At 26.9% G+C, this 21,622-nt stretch overlaps 1 protein-coding gene across 1 annotated transcript; it reads left to right on the top strand.

The window, feature by feature from the left end:
• Positions 1-1,906: 1,906 nt before the first annotated feature.
• On the top strand, positions 1,907-19,862 carry Rme-8 (receptor mediated endocytosis 8). The gene is made up of 32 exons (XM_015521834.2): positions 1,907-2,149; positions 3,101-3,176; positions 3,242-3,503; positions 3,580-3,780; positions 3,841-4,241; positions 4,303-4,429; positions 4,495-4,617; positions 5,271-5,443; positions 6,374-6,581; positions 6,644-6,799; positions 7,705-7,959; positions 8,029-8,388; positions 9,762-9,964; positions 10,024-10,183; positions 10,431-10,703; positions 10,761-10,963; positions 11,233-11,518; positions 11,582-11,938; positions 12,026-12,217; positions 14,565-14,700; positions 14,768-14,952; positions 15,528-15,719; positions 15,919-16,098; positions 16,167-16,334; positions 16,395-16,613; positions 16,720-16,858; positions 16,922-17,474; positions 17,534-17,741; positions 17,867-18,049; positions 18,638-18,778; positions 18,847-19,087; positions 19,191-19,862. The coding sequence occupies exons 1-32, from the start codon at positions 2,140-2,142 to the stop codon at positions 19,289-19,291; spliced, it is 6,672 nt and encodes a 2,223-aa protein (XP_015377320.2). The 5' UTR covers positions 1,907-2,139; the 3' UTR covers positions 19,292-19,862.
• The last annotated feature ends 1,760 nt before the right edge of the window (positions 19,863-21,622 follow it).

Below are 21,622 nucleotides of genomic sequence, written 5' to 3'. Positions count from 1 at the left end.
TTTTGGAACTTTCGTGACACCCATTTACACAGCATTTATTTAACACCATAATAATGTTTTTAAATAGATACTCAAATAAAAAACTAGATTTAGAAAACAAGAGAATTATGAAATATCTTTTATTATCTAAATAATAAACATAAATGTTGGTATAGGATATAGGAATCAGGAAGTGTATAATAAAAAATATAAACATTAATATCTGATAATTATAAATTCTATATTTATATAATAAATATTATACATACAAATTACAAAATATTCTAAAGCCCGCCTAAAATATTAGTTTGAAAATGTTTACTATCAGGTTATTGGTTGATTTTATCCACGCTTAGAGCGTTATAGTAGCTTTTCTCGCATAGTTGATCAGCTGTTTAAATCCAACATTTAAGCGCACCATTTACGGTGTGTATGTGCAATGTGCATAGGGTCGTTGAGTAACCTGTATATCTTAAATCGTGGACAAAATTAACGTGTTATCAGTTAATGATAATAATTGATAATAAAAATAACGATAATGTTATAATAGAGTGCTGCAGGTTATCTATTGTGTAATTTATAAAATTTTCGGAGATACTTGAAACTTGGGACTTGGGAGGATCATGTACTACGAATCGCCTGTATGGAAGAGCTTTCACATGTACAATTTAAGGGGGGAGATCCAAAACTTTCCATTTCATCCATTCATCCTACTCCAATGCATATAGATATAATATTTTAGTTTATTCTTTATTCTATAATCAATGGTACTACCTTGTAAGGGATTTAGGGATTACTAAGAAAATATTTTTAAAAATTGCGTTTTAAAAATTTACTCATACAAGGTTACTAACCTTAGGTTAGGTATATTACATCAATTTTAAGATTTACGTTGGAAATAGAAAATGTTTTTGTTTATTAATGATTGTTATCGATTGCATTTTACAAATAATAGAAATAATATGAAATAATTAGAAGAAATTAGTATTATTTTAAACATAAATGATTGTTATTGTCTTATTGGTTACTTGGGTAGAAAGTATAAAAGTACCTATGCATCAAATCATTGCATACGTAGCTTTAAATAAAGAATTATACCTTACAGAAATATGAATTGATTATCTATGATTGCAATTTGTATACCTACTGGCTACTCAAATAAAACTTGACCGATTTTGTCTAACTATATAATATTTAATCCGCCGCTGGTGAAGTGTCGATCTCAATCAAAATAGTTCAAAAAAGAAAGGGACGCCGATCACCGAAACGGACATACCTACGGAAATTATCATTTATTCTAGACTAAATACAGCTTAAAATTTATGTTGGAGTTGTTGTACTACAGTTATATAAATATATACACAATCGAAATGGAGACGTGGACGCCCGCATGCAAGAGTATTTTAAGAAGCAAAAAATGCACTTTAAAGACCTAAATAATTATAGCTTGCAGCTGCTGACAGAGTATTGTCTTAAGATGCCTTATAATTTATATTTAACAACTTTTGTACATAATATCAAAATAGAATACAATATCATATCCTATAGGTAATATCCTTGCTCTGTGACAATATGGACGTGAAAATAACAACATTAACAACTGCCATTAAAAAAATACTTCAAGCACAAGCAGATGGAGAGGACGAATCCACTATCCACGTTATCCACAACACCACAACGTCCACAACTCACAAGCCTAATTGCCTAATTTATAGAAAAAAACAACATTTAAATTTTAAATTAACTAATACCTACTTATCTATGTTTTTGACACATTCGTCGCTTGCCTGAATTTTTTTCTTGCATGAAATATCGTGACAATAATGATAACGCACGGATCTTCCTGATAATTGTTTATTTTTCTGTGATAAAAATGTTTATTTTACTGTCTGGTGGTCTGGTAGCATTGAAATATTATTATCAATGATCAATCAGCAATCAGCAATCGTCGTGTACTGTCGCCTAAAAGTTTATATCTTGATAAAAAAAATTAATATTAACTTAAAATGAAGCTACGAACTGTCAAGTGCTAACAACTATTGTACTATTCAACGTTTTTCAAGCAAAAACCTTTGTCAAATTTGTTTTTGACATATTTTAATTAGGAGTTAATATTTTGCTCTGCAATGATTTAGGAAGCTGTACTCTCAAAACATTTCAATGCCAGGAAGTATGACAATTTATTTGTATTTAGTTTTATGTTTTTTTTTATGTTCTTTTGTGTGCAATTGATTAGGTAGATTGAACTATATCAGTTTTTGTTCCATTCAGCATATTGGATGGTTCTTTTTAAATTTTATTTTTATTGAATTTAAATTTCTGTTTAAGATATCAGATATAATCTACACACCAATTGAACTAAATAGTGATTTATGATTAATTGTTATGTAATTAAAAATTATTGTTTTTGTAAACTATGCTCAAAGTTTTTGATTTTAAACATTTTGAATGTTTATTGTATATTACTTTAAAATCTTTATTTAACACAAAATAATAGATTACCACTAAAATTTTATTTTATCAAATAAGTAAAACAATATAAAAACTTAATTAAGCAGCATATTAAAATGATCCCAACTCTAAAAGAATAGTCAATTTCTTTTGTTATTGTTTTTACAGTTAGTTTTTTGTTTTAAAAATTAGGTAGATACTTTTAGTAGAATAGTTAAAAGTACTCATTTATAATAATAAGCATATAATTCATAATACATTTTATCTACAAATAAATAATAATGTAAATAATCTTTAGTTTAAATATACTGTAATTTTTTTCGTTTCAAGTATTGAATATAAATTAGGTATGTACCTACCTATTATATTTGAATTGTATGCATTATCCATTATTTTCTTATATATCTACACTTTTATTTACTTTTTATAACCATATTGTATCAATTTTAGTACCACATTGGTAACATATTTTCAATACAACTACTAATTTAGGTATAAAATATACTTTTGTAATTTTTTGTATGTTAAGTCTAAAAAAAAAGACTAACTACATTATAAATGAATTAATGACCATTGTGTGAATTGAACACCCTGTATGGATGTGTATATAATAACTTGATAATTATTTTATGACATCTTCTGTTTATTACAATACATTTGTCTGTTTTAGATGATAATATGATACCCATCCCAAATAACACAGATGTTGTTTGTTACTTTGTAACGAAACACTCTTGGAGGGGCAAGTATGTAACAGTTGTAATGCAATATATTTTGTTTATTCCACTTCTAATATTCTATAATTTTTCAGATATAAAAGAATATTTAGTATTGGTACTCATGGTATCACTACTTATAATCCAAATAGCTTAGAAATAACCAATCGATACTCATATAACCAAATAATATCTATACAAGTGGATCCACAAAATGCAGGTGGTTTTGTGTTATCTGTTCGAGACAAAAATAAACTTGATAAATTTAAATTTTCAACTGATTTTCGTTCAAATTTATTAACTGATGCTCTCAAATTTAGACTTCAATTTTCTGAACGTGGTCAAGAAGAAATATATGTAAGCAAAAGATTATAATTGCCTCTTTAAAAATTTAGATTTGTAATTATTGATTGTGAATATTAAATGATTATAGAATTATGAAGCTCTTAAGTATCATTGGTCTGATACTCGACTTCCAGTGACTATAAATGTCACTCCTATTTCTATTGATCAATTAGATACTGCAACTGCTCAAGTTCTTGCTAGTTATCGTTACAAGGACATTGAAGCTATTCAACATGTTGAAGATATCCCAGGTGGTTTTGTTATTATATCACGACCTTATGGAAGAATGGTATAAATACAAACATTTTGGTTTTATTATTTATGTTATTAATAGGGTAAAATTGTTTAGCATTTATTCATCAGCTCAAATAGAGAAGAAATATTTCAAAAAGTCAAAGAAAGAGCTATGATATACTTGCAAATATCTATAGAATTTTTCCGACACAGTATAACGCATGACGATTTTTTGACCAAAAGACTAGGGCGATATAGTTCAGATGAACATGTTACATCTGTCTGCGAGTTTCAAGTAAAAAAAATTGGTGTTCCTAGACATCAAGAATGTCCACAACGGAGATTACTTTGCTTAAGTGAAGTTTGTTTACTGGAGAGAGATCCACAGACATATACGGTTGTCACATTAAGACCATTGTCATCTGTTTTTGCTTTAATACGAGATCCAGTTGATGCACAACAATTCTGTATTGAGTATGCAGATTCATCATGTCGTTCATACACTGCTACCAATAGGTACTTGGTAAAATCACCTAATAAATGTTTTACATACTAATATTAATTATTAAATTTATAGAGATTCCCTTCTGGCTACTTTATTAGATAGTGTAAGATCATCTGGAAATCATCATATACATGTAAAACTTTCTCCTACTCCTCGAGATAAAAGACTTATACCTTTTAATGTATCGCCTGATCAAGAAGTAAGGTAGCTTATTCAATTTTCTAAGTATTGTTTGTTATAAATGTATTTTGTTTTATTGTTTAGATTGAATCTAACCATTTAAAATGTATTAAAGAACCTCCACCTAGAAAGTCATTTGCTGAAGTTTTGGATAGATTTAATGCTAATATTGAGTACAGTGGCTTAATTCATTCTGTTTCTGAAGATGTAAGTTATACAGCTATAAATAAAAACAATATTTTACATTATATAACTTATTTACTATCATTTCTAAAAACGACATTTTAATTTTTATATCATATTTTTACTTTGGAAAATATTGCATACAATTATGTAGTTTGCATTTTTTATTTTATTTATTAGACCTTACGTCATATAGTTACATTTTTTTTTCTAATTACAAGAAATTTAAATTTAATTATTAAGCTTGTGAACAATGTAATGAAAACTGAGCTTATTACTACTAAATGTAAAAACTAGCTAAATTTCTTTAAAAATGTTTATTTCATTTAACAAATAAATTGATTATGACTTAATAAATTAAAATGTAATGTTAGGTCTACTGTGAGACTACAAAATTATATTTTTTCTTATTATATTTTTATTATATAATAATATGATATAATCAAATTACTAGTTTGTTACTTGTTTTAGTGAATTAAGCTTTAAAAATATTGTATGATATTAGGTTTTTTATTTATCTAGTAAAATAATTAATTATAAGTTTATGTCTTGATTATGTTAAATAATTTTTGTGTTTGGTAATTAATTTAATTGCAGTTATGAGATAATTCATTTGAAAATTAATATATTTCCATAATCTAACATTGAATTGAAATGTCAATTTTCTTAATTTATAGAAACTATTTACTGAAAATAAAGAAAAATTAATAGTCATGGCTCTTACATCAATAATTGCTCATCAAGGTGATCAGAACGAGATTGCTGTTCATGAACTAGAGGCCCAATTTCATGCTTTAAGAAGATTATTTGCTACTAAAGCAGGCTTTTCTACTTTTATCATGTTACCAGAGTATGTAGTATAAAATTATATTTCTTTTCTACATGCTGTATTTTATATTATCATTATCATTCTAATATTAGGAGTTAAAATATTTTCTTATACTTTTCAACATCAACATTGTATTATACAATAATATAGTCATACACTTTTAGGGTGTAATTTTAGATAGACGCATGTATGCAGCAGATGCTTCATAGGCTAAATATCTATTATTTATATTAATCAACGGGTAAACACTTTTATCAAATATAATAAAATATAACACATAATTTACATAGTTATTTGGTATAAGTAATTTAGTTAGAGAATGAAAAAAAAATATGAAATAATAAGAATAAAATAATAAGTCACAAAAACTGTAGAAGTCATTTATTAGAAACACTTTTGAACCATAGTGAAATGTGTCAATTAACCTATTTCTAATAAGCAGTTGTTTCTACTTGTAGTAAGCCCATTCCTAGATATTTTGTTTCAATAACACAACTTCATCAATTATCCATATTCCTGATAAATAACTTCTACTGTATAAGTAAATATTTATATCTACCTGTGTCCCAAAAATCAGGGTACACTTTATCACTCATTAGCCTGCAAATATTTTTCAATTCTACTTGCGGCAAAAAAAAGAATAGAAATTTAGTATTTTGTTTCCTGAAAATACTTGTAAAAAAAATATTCAAATTTAATAACTAGGCTTTCGTGCCCACTCCCGGACATAGGGCCATACGAAACAAAACAAAAATGTAATAAGATTTTAAAATTATACCTATAGCTCTGATTAAGCCAATTTTGTGTTTACAACTCAAGTCGATTCACTCCTAAAACTGAAGAGCAAATATCATTATTCTGTTATAGAAAGTATACAAAACAAGTACCAATATATTAAAATCTATAAGGTATAAATGTTTATTACAAAATTAACATTTATTTATTTTTTAGGCTTAAAGACAAACTTGGAAGAAAAGTGACTCGAGCATTAAAAAGAGATCATGAAGCTATAACTCATGCTGCTTTAGATATGATATGTACTCTTATGCAACCTATGCATCGTGACAGTGATATACGGCAAGAACAGCTCAATAAATCGTCCCTTTTGGCTACTTCTAGTTTTTTAGAATCATTGCTTGATATGTGGGTGGAGCATATAGTAAGTTTCATATCTGTAGAGTCTTAATCTAAGTTTAACATAACTTACTTTTTTTTTCTAAGAAACGTGGAACAGGTGCGTTAGTGGTATCTGCTATGCTGGATATCCTTACTTTTGCACTTTGTGTGCCCTATAGTGAAACAACTGATGGTACACATTTTGATACATTATTAGCATTGGTGGCAAAACGAGGCAGATATTTATTTCAACTTTTTCAGGTACATAATTTCATATTTAAAGGTTAATGTCTATATCTGAATAGTGCCTCAGCTTTATTTCTCAAAAATAAAATAATTATTATAAAGAAATATGTATACTGAATCTTGAAATTTTAACGATGATAAATAAAAATACTTTTTAATAATTTAAAAAATTAACTATAAACATACATTTTTAATCATAATTTATAATTAAAGAGATTCAATATCGACTAATTTATAAGGAGTTCATTATAGGCAATTTTCTATGTGGGTTGTATAAATGTGTGCATAGTAAGTGGTTATTACTCATTAGTGATACATGTCATTAATTTATCACACAAATATTAACTATTTTTTTTTTTTTTGGTCAAAAGTATCAATCTTTTTCAAATCATATTTTCTATTTACTATTTATCTGATAAAATTTTGAAAAAAATATTTCAATTTGCCATACAATTTATTTGAAAGCGACAGTTAAATTGTTTAAACAAATTTTTAGACATAATATATTATCAACATTTTTAATTTTTAATATTAAAAATCTCATTTTAAGGGTTCAAGGAGTGCAGTTTTAAAAAAAAGTGGAAAATATTTTCAAGAATGCTCCTTGAATAATTCGAATATTTTTTTTAGAAGTTTTATCTAATGATTAGGATAAATGGAATAGTTAGAATAGGATATATATTTTTTGGTAGAAAACAGGGACAGGATCGAATTGCCTTAAGTACATGAATAAGCAACAAATTCTTTATGATTTTTGATTATCTAATATTTCATTTGTATTTTTAAATATTGTAATTAATATTTCTATTTGTATTATCGACTATGAATAATTAATAGTACAATATGAAGTTAAAATTTAAATAATTATATAACTACTTAATCTCAAAAACCGAATAAAATTGTTTAATTTTATTCTGTAGCATCCGTCATTAACTGTGGTGAAAGGTGCAGGGTTAGTTATGAGAGCAATAATAGAAGAAGGTGATGCTGAAATATCTGGACGAATGCAAGAATTAGCATTAGCTGAAGCAGCATTACCTAGTCATTTATTAACAGCGTTATTTACTCGTGATGATAATAGACGTATGCTTGTACATAGACAGCTTTCCAGGCACTTGGTTGGATTGTGGGTCACTAATAATACAATTGCTATGGACTTATTATCCCGACTAATGGTAAATTTGATATGATTCCCAAACACTTTTTTGGAAAATTGTATTAATATTAAATATTTATTTATTTAGCCATCAGGTTTAATAAGATTTTTGGAATCAAGTGAATCTGTAGAAATGGATGAAAATGAAGATTATTTAATTACTAGAGATAATCTAAAACTTGCTCAAGATCATGCAACAAAAAATCAACGAAATCCCCACTTGGCAGCGCTAGAAAGAAAACTTCGCACTTTAGAGAAAGAAGTAGAAATTGCTTTGGGTCACTGGGGAGCATCATTAGGTTTGGAAAGAAAAGAAGACAAATTGCAAGTCCGTCCAATTGTATTAAGAAGACGTAGAGAAAGAATTAAAAGTCAAGCAAATTGGAAATTATTTTATTACAAGTTCAATAAAAACCATACTTCCCCTAGTTTATTATGGAATCATCAGGTACTGTTTTAATTATCACTGTATACATTATTATGAATTATATTCTAGCTCAGATATAATATATAAGAATAAACTTTTTAAAAAAAATATGTGATTTATTTTAATTTAAAATAACTAATCCAAGTCTGATTTGGCTTATCAGTCTCTATAATTGAACAAATCTACTGTTGTACCCTAGTATTTACATAAGCGTGTCTAGAAATTCTTCACAGATGTGGCCTCCAGAAAAGTCCTTATATCAATTTATAAGCGTCAACAATAAGATGTCTAACACTCTGAAATCTGAATCCAATAAATTGTACTCATTAACACTGTGTGTTAAATATTTTACCATTTTTACTTGCATGCTACTATGTGTATGCACTATTTATTTTATTAACATTAATTTAAAATTCTGTGAGAAGCAGATATTTTGCAGATATGACATATATGTATTTACCATAACCATTTTGGTAATACCCTTGAACATGCCAATTCAAATTAAATGTCAAAATAAAATTCAACAAATTAAAATATTGTACTCCAAAAATTGTATAACTTCTTTTATATATGCTTCTGTAACAAGCTTCAGTAAAGGTTCAAAATAACTATGACATATTAATAAACAATTACAGTAACCCTTGGCATGCATCTCCTTAATGTCATTAAAAGAATATTGAATTCATATATTTGTCTTACAAAAACATTCAATGTATTTAGGAATTTCATGTTTGCCTTAATATTAAAGTGAAGTGACCTATTATCAAACTTAAAGGCACAAATATTATCTAGAGCAGTGTTTCTCAAAGGGTGGGCCGTGAAATTTGAAAGGTGTGTGTGCCACCACAACTTGGACTTTTTTTATTAAAAAAAGCATTATAAAATGATTATATTTATATTTAGACAATATTTATTCAAAATTAGCCGTGACTTATAATGTCTAATAATAATATGTCGCGATTTTGGAAACCACTGATCTAGAGAATCTCAGAGGCTTTTAATTTTTGTTTAAATTTTAATATGAATTGCTGTAATTTACTAAATGTGTAGAATATAACAATTTAAAAATGCTTTTTATAGTTATTCACTTTAACATTTAAATATTATTTAAAGCCAATACCACACCCAGGTAATGTATTTAATAATAGGTCAATTTACCCATATTAAAGTTAAAAATCCAAAGTTAATTCTGCTGTGTTGATTTGTTATGTTGTATATTATATTTGTATAACGGAGACAAGTCTGTGGGGCCTATTAATTGTGTTTTCTTATTCATGTCTGATTTTATTCCATAATATCACATTTGCTTATTGTGTTAGATTTCATTATTTATAGATTATCATTTTTCTATATAATTCAATATTTTTTTTATTTTTTGGTTAACTTTATGATAGACTCGAGAAGAACTCCATGATGCTTTGAAAAAAGAAATTCAAGCATTTAATTCAGATCGCCAACTTACCACAAATAGTTTAATTGCATGGAATCATGATGAATTTGAAGTGCAATACCCTAGTTTACAAGATGAAGTTTGTATTGATGGTTATTACTTAAGATTACTTTTAGACGGAAGTATAGATTTTGCAATAAAAAATCCGTAAGAAATAAAAAAATGTATATATTATCCAAGCTATATAAATGTTCAAATATTTGCAGATTCCGATTTTTTTATGATCTGTACCATCGATTTTTATTAGCTTTAAAAATAGATATGAAATGTTTATGTCTTCAAGCAATGACTGTGATTTATGGACAATATTTTGAGGAAATCGGACCATTTACTGATACCAAATATATTCTTGTAAAATTAGAAAAGGTAAATCATTTCGAATAAATAAAAATTACATTTTTATACCCAATTATATCTGTAATGCTATTCAGTTAATGTACCCATACAGTTTAATTATTGATCGGAAATATGCTTTCCTTCAGTAAAATAAAAATGTTTTTATTTTATCAAAGAATTTTTAAATATTTAAACTATGAAACCTGTTAAATACTATAATTATCAGTATTAATTTTATACAATTTCCATTATAATTTATTATTATTATTATTTTTAGACTGTCGAAAAACTTGAAAGAGACAGGTTGCTCTTATTTCTTAACAAACTTGTACTAAATAAACAGAATGTTAAAGATATAATTGAATCAAAAGGTGTAACTGTTCTGGTCGATTTGCTAACATTAGCACATTTACATACAACAAGAGCTGTTGTTCCTACACAAACAAATGTGATAGAGGCTGGCCAAGATATGTTACTCGATAATGAAAAACAGTGGTATTATGGACTTGGAAATGGTGATAAATCCAATGGTCCTATTACTTTTCAAGAGGTATAAACAATAACAAATCATCTTATGTTTTGTATTAAATTATTTTGAATTTATTAGATGAAAGATTTATACAAACAAGGTATATTAAAACCTATGTCAAAATGTTGGACTCCTGGACTAGAGGGATGGAAACCTCTTTTTAAGTTAAGTCAGTTCAAGTGGACAGTATTAGCAAAAGATCAAAGTTATATGAATGAAACTGACCTAGCGTCTCTTATACTTTCTATGTTGATAAAAATGTGTCAATATTATCCCAGCCGGTAATAATTTTAACACCAATTTTCAAACATAATAGTATTATTAAGTTTTATATTCTAGTTTATTACAATGATTTAAATTATAAATATTTTTAATTCAACTACCTTTATTCAAATTGCAAGATGTTAAATTTTGACTCTAGCTAATGCTTTATTACTATAGATTTTAGAATTTTTTTAACTGATATATTTGACCCTGTCAAGATTATTGATGTTTTTTTTTTGAACACATGAAAACTTTGATAATAATTCTATAATCGTTTTTATATTAGAGATAATGATGGAGCGATTATTTGGCCAATTGCACGTATCAGGAGAGCTTTAACTGATTCTCTTCATCTGCCTCATGTAGTTCAACTTCTTTTAACATTCGATCCTATTCTCGTTGAAAAAGTTGCATATTTACTGTGTGAAATTGCATCAGACAACCCAAATGCAGCTAAGTTGTACATGACTGGAGTATTTTTCTTTTTGCTGATGTATACAGGTTCAAATATTTTGCCAATTGCTAAATTTTTAAGGCTTACCCATACTTGTCAAGCTTTTCGAAATGAAGAGGTAAGAATATTATGTAGTTAAATGTTTTTATAGCATTTATAATATTGATTTAACATTTAATAGGTGCAAAGTGGAGAACTTATGCAAAGAAGTGTACTTGGACCTTTACTGCCAGAAGCAATGGTCTTTTATTTGGAAAACCATGGCCCTGAAAAATTTGCTCAAATATTTTTAGGAGAATTTGATACTCCAGAAGCTATTTGGAATGCTGAAATGAGACGAATGTTAATTGAAAAAATTGCATGTCATATTGCTGATTTTACACCCAAGCTTCGTGGAAATAATAAAGCATACTACCAATATTGTGCTATACCTGTTGTGCGTTACCCACAGCTGCAATCAGAATTATTTTGTAATATATTCTATTTAAGGCATTTGTGTGATGTTCAAAGGTTTCCAGACTGGCCAATTAATGATCCAGTAGGATTATATTCTTAGAATTTTTAAGCAATAGCTAACTTTAATAATAATAATATTGTGTTCATTTTTATTTATATTTACTTTTAGATAACACTTTTGAAAGATGTACTAGAAGCTTGGAAAAATGAAGTAGAAAAAAAGCCACCTGCCATGTCTATAGATGATGCATATGTGTCTCTAGGCTTAGAACGAGGACATCATTATGATGAAGCCACTACTAGAAAAGCCTATTATAAACTTGCCCAAGCTAATCACCCTGATAAAAACCCTAAAGGACGAGTAAGTAGCATTTAAATTTACTTTTTGTTAATTCAATGCAAATAAATTATTACTTAAGATTAATAATTAATATTTATATATTTATAATATATACATATATACATATATATTGATGAATTGGATCAAACTTAAGTTATTACTCTGGAACAATAGATAATAGGTTCAAAAATGTTCATATATTAAAATTACATCATTAGATATAGAAATAGTGAAAAAATTAAGAGAAAATTCATAAAACCCACAAGGAAAGTTGAATATCTAGTTGTTAGCCATAGGAATTGAAACCATATCTAGAAAAACAACATTAAATTTAATGAACCAAATAAAAAATTTTGGAGATGATTATTTAGACAAAATTATATAAAAACAGTAATATTGTCAAGAATACAATCAGAGTACTTAGAGTATAAACTTAAAAGTTCCCAAATGAAGGACTTCTTACAAAAAAAAGCCTTTAAATGAGGACGTACATGGCATTAAAACAATCAATTAATTGGTTCTGAGATGTGACCATTGAGGAGAAAGAATAAAGATTTTTGAAATTTGTTAGAAAGTGCCCTGGAAAATATATAGCTCGATATTAGGTATTATTCCTTAAGTAAGTAGGAGATTACTTCATAATAATGAACAATAGTTACAATTTCAAATGTCCAATATAGTTCAACAGATTCTTAATAGAATACTGGTATTGCAAGGTATATACAAAAATATTTTTTTAAACTAGTAATTGAAGAGAAATAAAACCTTTAGAGAAGCTTATGTTAAGGTAGAAAGACTATGTCAAGGAAACTAATATTATTATGGTAATAGAGCCTTATATCTAATGGAAGAAAACTGTAGAGAACAGGGATAAGTGGTATGATATTTATTTAGCGATAATATCTAAATACGCATACAAATTAGACAAAAGAAAACGATAGTAGATGAATTATATAATTTATGTTTCAAAGTAAAATTGTTCTTGGTAGTAACATTTGTTTTTTACTTAATGCTTTATTTAAAATATTGATTCATGAATAACTAATCAGTAATCTAAGATTATCTCATTGATTACATCATGTTATTATCTCAACATATCCATCAATTATCTAAAATCAATAACTGGAAGATTGATTGTTATTTTATTATTTACCACATCAAAATTCTAGGGTTAAACTTAAACATTATTATAGTTTTTAATTATTTTTTGTTGGTTAAAATATCAACAATTCCTATAAAAAATAGTTATAGTGATGGCTACAACTCGTTTGCGACCATTTACTTTTTTTACAACTCATTTGCGCACAATTTTCGAACACAAAAACCTTTTTTCAGAGACAAATATCATGTATAATGTTACATACGTACCTCTCCAAATTTTCAAATTGGTCATTACTGATGGTAAAAAATTATTATACTCAAACAACAGTTTCCTTCACCTTTTATAAAGACTTAGGACTTTCTGTCTAATTATATTCTGGTGTCATAGACTGGCAGGTTTAAAAATGTTGTTTAATCTATTTAATTTGGCATAACTGCCTTAACAAGCCATTATTTACAATTTTGTCGATTAAAACAAAAAATGTTTACAATCAAATTATTATTCTAATAAAAGTATAAAAATAAAATAAATATAATAAATAATTCTGGTAATCGCGATTATAACATTACTGATAAATAAAAACTGATTGAAAACTAGGATTAAAAATAAACATTTTACTTTAAGAGTGTGCAGATACCCTGTAAACCCAAAATTGTATATACAAGCTGGTTTTCTTTTTATTCACAATTTTGTGCGCTAACAAGTTACCTTAAATTTAAAAAATATATTATTATGTGCACAAACGAGTCTCAGCCATTGTGATTTAAATTAAAAATCGTAGTTCTCAAAAAAGAAAAACTAATATATATATATAATAAACTTTGATAAATAATTGATACCTTGTACCATACAGATCTTAAAAATTACTATTCTCTATTAACAACAATATAAAACAATAATATGTGGCTTGGTGAGGCGCGGTCGTACGCTCAATCTGCGGAAACACACTGAGCGTACATACCGGCCGCAGTTGCTAGCTCCCGGATGGGTGACCACCCGAGACTTTTAGCAACATATCCTTGCCACACATACACAAACACGTGTTACAACCCTACCAACTCAAAAACCTACAAAAAAATATAAAAAAATAACTCTACCGTACCACCCCCACACCCAATGGCCTATGTTGCCGCGGGTTCCCCTTAAAAAAAAAACAAAAAAAAAAAAAACTAATATATTATTTTATATTTTATTGCAATTTAAGTTAGATTTTATCATGAGAATTTAATAGAAGAATAATACTATATATTAATTTATTTTTCCTAGGAAATATTTGTTGCGGCAAATAGGGCATATGATTTTCTCTGCAGTAGAAGTCTGTGGGTACATGATGGTCCTAATCCTAATAATATTCTTTTGATACTTCAAACTCAAAGTATTTTATTCTACCGTTATTCTAAAGGTTTGTATTTTTATATCAGATTAAAATATTTAACAGATTAATAGATTATTTATTTATACATTTACAGAACTTGAACCTTATAAGTATGCTGGATACAAACAATTAGTTCAGACCATAAGGTTAGAAGCAAGTGATGAACAATTATTCTCTAAAGGTAACATGTTACTTGCAGCTGCTAGTGAGCTAACATACCATACAGTAAATTGTTCAGCATTGAATGCAGAGGAGCTCAATCGTGAACAAGGATTTATTGTTAGTAAAATATGTATTTGTGTGTTGTAAATACAAATACATTTATTTTTTCAGTCCTATTTAGGCATATATTAATATTTTATCTCAAATCACCAGACTGAATATTCATATGGTGTTTTATTGTGTATTTACTGTTTTAAATACTTATTGTAACATGGTAAAATAGATATATTATTAATTATCTTGCTATTCATTAGCATGATAACAAGAATAAAATAGACAGGGAAGTCAAGAACCCCAAATGGTGGCCTTTGGAAATTTTTATTTGGCCTGCAGACAGGGAATCAGAATAAGAAACTTATAAAAAATAAACTTACGGGCATTTACTACCAGAATCAAATTAGTTCTACATAGATATTTTATTTTACAATTTATTATTGTTGTCCGAAATGATAAATTTGATTATTCAAATTTTAAATGTAATAAATGGTTACAAAACTAGCAATAAGTAAAGTTTTCACTATACAACTAAAAATGAGTTTATTTGAAATACTTAATTTAAATTTAAATGAATAATAATCCTTTTGATAAAGAATTTAATATTTATCATAATAAAATGTTATATTTTATTTTAGGATTTACTTGGAGCCTATTCAAGATGTGTTTCTGTATTAAACAAATCATCAACACAGACAGAAATGTCAGTATTAGTTTGTACATATTGCACTCTTTGTTTTAAAGTTGCATCTCAATTTCCCATGTGTCGAGATACATTCTCTCAAATGCCTCAATTAGTGGATGATATCACTAGAATATTGTATTTCAAGGTATATATTTATTATTTATTTTTTATTGTAAGAACATAAAAATAACAATATTGCATTCAATTGTAACTTCTCAGTTATGATATTAGTAGAGTCACTTAATTTAGGTAATTCTGTTTAAAAATCAATATTCAGTTGTCAATACTCATAATTCCTTTTATGGGCTCAATATAAATGTCATATAATTTAACTGTATTTGTAGAATTTGCCAAAATTACATTGTGATGCTGTGGATTGTATTTCTGCAATGGCTTCTGATTCAAATCTTCAGATGAGTTTTCTACATAAAGGTGCGATTTGGCATTTATTAACATACATGTTCTCATATGATTATACATTAGAAGAATGTGGAGTTGAACGGTCGGAAGAGGCTAATAATCAAGTAAGATAAAAACACATTTCATCCTTAAAGTTATCAAAAACTAAAGAATAAATGTTACTTTTTTATAGGAAGTGCTTAATAGATTATCTAAGTTATCAGTAAAAGCATGTGCTAGATTAGGTGGATATTACAAAGGCGATTTATCTACTCCTGAAAACTTAGTAGCCAAATCTTTGTTTGAAAAATTACTGACTCCTTATGTTGCAGAACAGCTTTCTGAAGAAAATCCGCATCAAGTATTATTTTTTTCTACATTATTTAAATTAAATGTATTTACATTTTATATACACTTTTAGTTACTAAAAACACTTGGCAGCAATTGTGAAACACCTTACATGGTTTGGGATAATAGTACTAGAGCTGAACTAAATGATTTTCTGGATACTATGTGTAACCAGAAAGAATCTATTAACTTTGAAACAATTGGTTTAACATTTTCTAGTCACAGAAATGAATTAATTGTTGGGAATATATTTATAAGAGTATTTAATGAACAACCTCAATACACAATCAAAGTAAATACTTGATTTGAATTTATTTAATTTAAAGAATAATTTTAGAACCCATATTGGTATAAAGCGCCTACATACTGATTTACATAAATTAATAATATATTTACAGAACCCTAAAGCATTCTTGTTGGATCTCTTAGAATACATAAAATCCAATAATCCACTTAATAATATTTTAGATGAAAAACGAGTCAACAGTTTTATAATGGTGTTAAACGCACTTAATAATTTAATTTTAAACAATCCTGGTAAGTTTTATTTTCAATAGATCTGTAGTTGATGAGATACTTAAAACAATTTTTTTCTTATAGGTCTTGAAGTGAGTTGTATCGGTCACTTTAATTTACTCTTCAGTTTATTACGTGTTGAAACTATTCGAATAGTACAACATTGTACTCTGAACATTATTTTAACAGTAACTAAAAATAATGAATGTATCACAGATATTGCTAATTCTGGAGTAGTGATTTATGTTTTACTTTGTTTATATTCAACACCATCAGACCAAATGATCATCCTAGATATTCTTATCACATTATCAACATCCTCAACAATTGTAAAAGATATACTTAATAAAGGAGGACATTTGTTTGCTGTTGATTTATTATGTAATGGTGATAATGAATCTGGTCTAAGAGATAAAAGTGCAATATTTTTGAGTCGTTTAATGACTGAAAAATTAAGTGGCCCAAGATTGCGTCTAGCATTGGCACAAATTTTACCATTAGCAATTGTAGATACTATGAGAGATTTACCATCATCTACTGTTAGACTTTTGGATAATGATCAGGAAAATCCTGAACTTGTCTGGAATCAAAAATCAAGAATTCATATTTTTGGAAATGTGAACAAAATATCTAGAGAGTAATAATACATTTATTTTAAATAATCTAGTTCCTATTATAATTTTTGTCTTACTTTAGGCATTACATGACACTTCGACAAAATCCTAAAGGTGTTATCAAATTACCAGACACCAGTATAGTTTTATCATCACCTACAAATGAAATTGTTGTTGCTGGGGTCTATTTAAGATTATTTAATAATAACCCTGGTTGGAATGTTAGAAGACCAAAAGAATTTTTATCTGAACTTCTAGATACATGTATTAGTTCTATGACAAAAGAAAAGGTATTTGACTAAATAAAACCAATTATATAGATATACTTATTTGATATTGATTTTTTGTGAAATTAAAACTAAGGTATTTTTGTTTTGCAAATTTCAAATTACAATAATTTCTTTTGTTATTTCAGAATGATAAATTAGAAATAATTACAACGTCAATTGTTAAATTATTAGAAGCACAACCTCATCTCAGTGACCAAGTTCCAGCATTAGGTCACATTCCTCGTCTTTGTTTTCAATTATCATTATTGTCCAATCCTGATGTACCAAAATCAGTGCTTTTGATACTGCATCAATTATCACTTAATGAGGTATCATACTATTTCATATAAATTATACATAATTATTTTTAAAACTGGCACCTAATTTTTTTCATAAATTACCCGGAAGGCCATGTGTACATTTTTGTGTACTTGCAATAAATTGCCAAACTTGCTTTCGTGTACATTATTATTTACACTGATATTTTTGAACTCACCATTTCTGTGTACATAATCCTGACACGAAACTGTAAATTTTAAATAGAAATATAAATCTCTTAGCCTCTAAGGCAATATCTGTATTTTTAGCGAACTCATTGCATAACTTGTTCCTATGATAACCTACTTCTTATTTTGACCAATTTATGGCAAGCTTACAAAAAATACCTACCTATGAATGGCAATTTTACCGTGCACAAAATAATGTACACATAGCAGTCAACGTTTTATGAATTGAAATAATAACACTCAACCAGGCCATTATCTCATGTATATTGTATAATGATATATTTTTTTTAATATGCTAATTTTTTATTCTGATATGTATTAATGTACCTACATAATATTCTAATATTTAGTAATTTACACAGTAATTGTAATTATACATCTGTTACATATTTATATTTTAATTACAACTAGGTATGTGTTGGATGCATATCTCAGACTGAGTGCATTGGTCCAATGAAAAAAGCAATGCAAGAAAATTCCAGTTTAATTTATGTATCATCTGAAACACTCAGTCGAATGTTTGCGGCAAAAAAAGATAACCTTGTAAAACAGGTATAAAATATCAGTTATGATTTATAAAAATAAATAGGTAATTTCTGACAATATGATAATAATTTTAGGCATTAGACGCAGACTTGATATCATATTTAGTTGGATTGCTTGATGGTCGGTTAGATGGAGTCAATGGGAGTGCCAGAGCTAAAGCACAGATTGTAAAAGCATTGAAGACAATGTCTTCAAGTTTGTCATATGGTAGTTTAGTCCAAGCACAACTGGATAAGCTTCCTGCATGGTCTGCTTACAAAGATCAAAATCATGATCTATTCATTTCAAGTGCACCTTCAATGCCTTATTTAATGGGTACGTTATGGTACCATAGAAGTTTAATATCGTTATGCCCGTGACTAGATTAATTTTGAAATGAAAAATTACCCATCTAATTATGTTTAAATTGTTTTTTTAGGTGTACAAAGTGTTGGCGGCTACTTAACTGAGGGTCGTTCAAACTCTACTACAAGTAATGTACCTCCACCATTGATTAAAAAAGACTTTTCTCCATATTAGCAGAATTCAAAACTATAATTTCTTATGTTTGGTTTTAGAATGCATAGAGTTAGATTATATTTAAATTATGAACAACTCTAAATATTAGTATTAATTTAATTACTATTTACTTTCATTTATATAATATTACTTATACTAATATACTTCACGTTAAGTAACTATACTATTATAAATATATATATTCTATATTACATATAATCTATTTAATATTATATTGGTCAACTTGTTTAATGTATAGTCAGTAACGCAGTACGATAAATGTTTAGAATTAAATTTTTTTAAAAAACTGTGATAATTTTATTTTTATAATACCACGATAAATTAGTTCTATAAGGTTTTAAAATATTCCACTGTTTTATATTGTACTATTTTATTTAATGCAATACCATTTATTACAATTTATATTATTTATACTTAAACTTATTGTAATATATATATATATTTATGATATATATGTGTGTGTGTGTGTATAAGTGTAATGTATTTGTTATCATGTAATACCTATACAATTTATTAATTATAATTCATAATACTGGAACCTAAAAATCACAGCCTTAATCTCAATAAATAATGTAATGTTAAAAAAAATTCAAACAGTGTATTTAATGTTTATTAAAACTAAAAACAATTTATCTAAAATCTAATAATGTGAATCTAATTTAATTTAGTTATATTTATACATATATATTTAATTGAAATATTGCTTACATAATATATTTATATAATTTAATTGTTTATGTTTTTTTTATCAATAAAAAAATCCCATGACATACAAGCATTATTTACAAAAATACACCAAAAACTTAGTTCTAATGATTTAAATAAATTAATTTGATTTAGAAGCTCTAAAAGAACATTACCTAATACTACACATAGACATAGGTATGGTTGAAAAACTAAAGTGCAAAAGACAAAGTCTTCACAGATTTGATTATTCAATAGATAGCCAGTCCAGTTAGGACAAGTAGAGTAGAGACAGAATATAAAATATATAATTTTCATAAAAATATTGTTATTCTTGAGAGTTAAAAAAATAGTTGTTGAGTGTTGAGTATACTTCATCTTTTAGTTGGATATATATTTTAATGTTAAGCCATCGTATAAGAAAAACAATTCTGTTTGGAGACGGTCTATCAAGCATGTAATATATTATATTTATATTGCTATTATAGTAGTATAGGCTTGTGTCTTATTATAAAAAACCAAACTACAAGATATTATTAGGTATTATTTTTTTTTTGCATACATTTATAAAAAAAAAGCGTGAAAGTGGGTATCGCTCTGCTGTACTGCTGTACATTAGGTGGTGGGGTGAACCTCTGACTAGGGTAGGTTAGATTGGAATGCAATAATAGTCATCATTGTATACGAAAAACGATTCTGAACGGAGATGATTTGTCAGTCTAGGATATATTATATTTAAATATCGTCATATAGATATTCTATTTTGAAACAAATATTTTATTTTTCAATTAGGACACATTTTGCATAAGGCATGGTTAATCAATTTTTCCAAAAACATTGCATGTAGTTATCATAATTCATAATACCTATTTGAAGCAAAACTTATGGAAAACTTAGTGTTGAATTTTATAACCTTAGATAAAAATACAAACAATATTATGAATTTTTAACTACAAAATAATTCGCAAATATTCACGGTTTTGACGAATTTTTGTCAATATTTGAAATTCAAATGCTAATAAAAATTTAATTTGCATTTCCGGTGGACATGTTTTTTCTGATAAAGATTGAAAAACTTGTAAGGAATCTTATATTACATTTTTAAATCTTAGTTTAAAAAAAATTTAATTATGAATTTCAAGCTTAAAATAATTTGTGAATTTTTGTGATTTTTACGTATTTCGTCAAAATTCAAACTTTGAATGCTTATAAAAAAAAATTGTGACTATGAATTTATTTTATTTTTCAACGGCTGTTGTAACAATATGTTAAGAGCCTTGTATTACATTTTCAAGATTTTCTACCTAAAAAATAAATTTTTAACGATTTTAATTTAAAAAAAAACTAATAATGATTGAAATTGCATATACCTATGAATTGTTCAACTTAAGTCAAAATTTTTTTTAAATCCATGGTGGATAGAATATACTTATATAAACATTCGGTGAAAATTTCATGTATCAATGGTCATTCGTTTTAAAGTTACATCAAAATTCAAAATCGATTTTGTCGAAAACTGATTGTACGGAAAATTTCCTGTTTTTCCCTTAATTTTTAGTTTGTTTATCCCGATTATTTAGAAAAATATTAAGAATTTTTTTACTTTTGATCCTCCAAAGTATCAACTAGATTCACTTTCTAATTTAA

The sequence above is a fragment of the Diuraphis noxia genome, unplaced genomic scaffold (genome assembly GCF_037042655.1).
Source record: "Diuraphis noxia isolate RWA-SAM2 unplaced genomic scaffold, SU_Dnox_SAM2 contig0003, whole genome shotgun sequence".
NCBI classification, from domain to species: domain Eukaryota; kingdom Metazoa; phylum Arthropoda; class Insecta; order Hemiptera; family Aphididae; genus Diuraphis; species Diuraphis noxia.
This window is presented reverse-complemented; position numbering and strand designations above follow the sequence as displayed.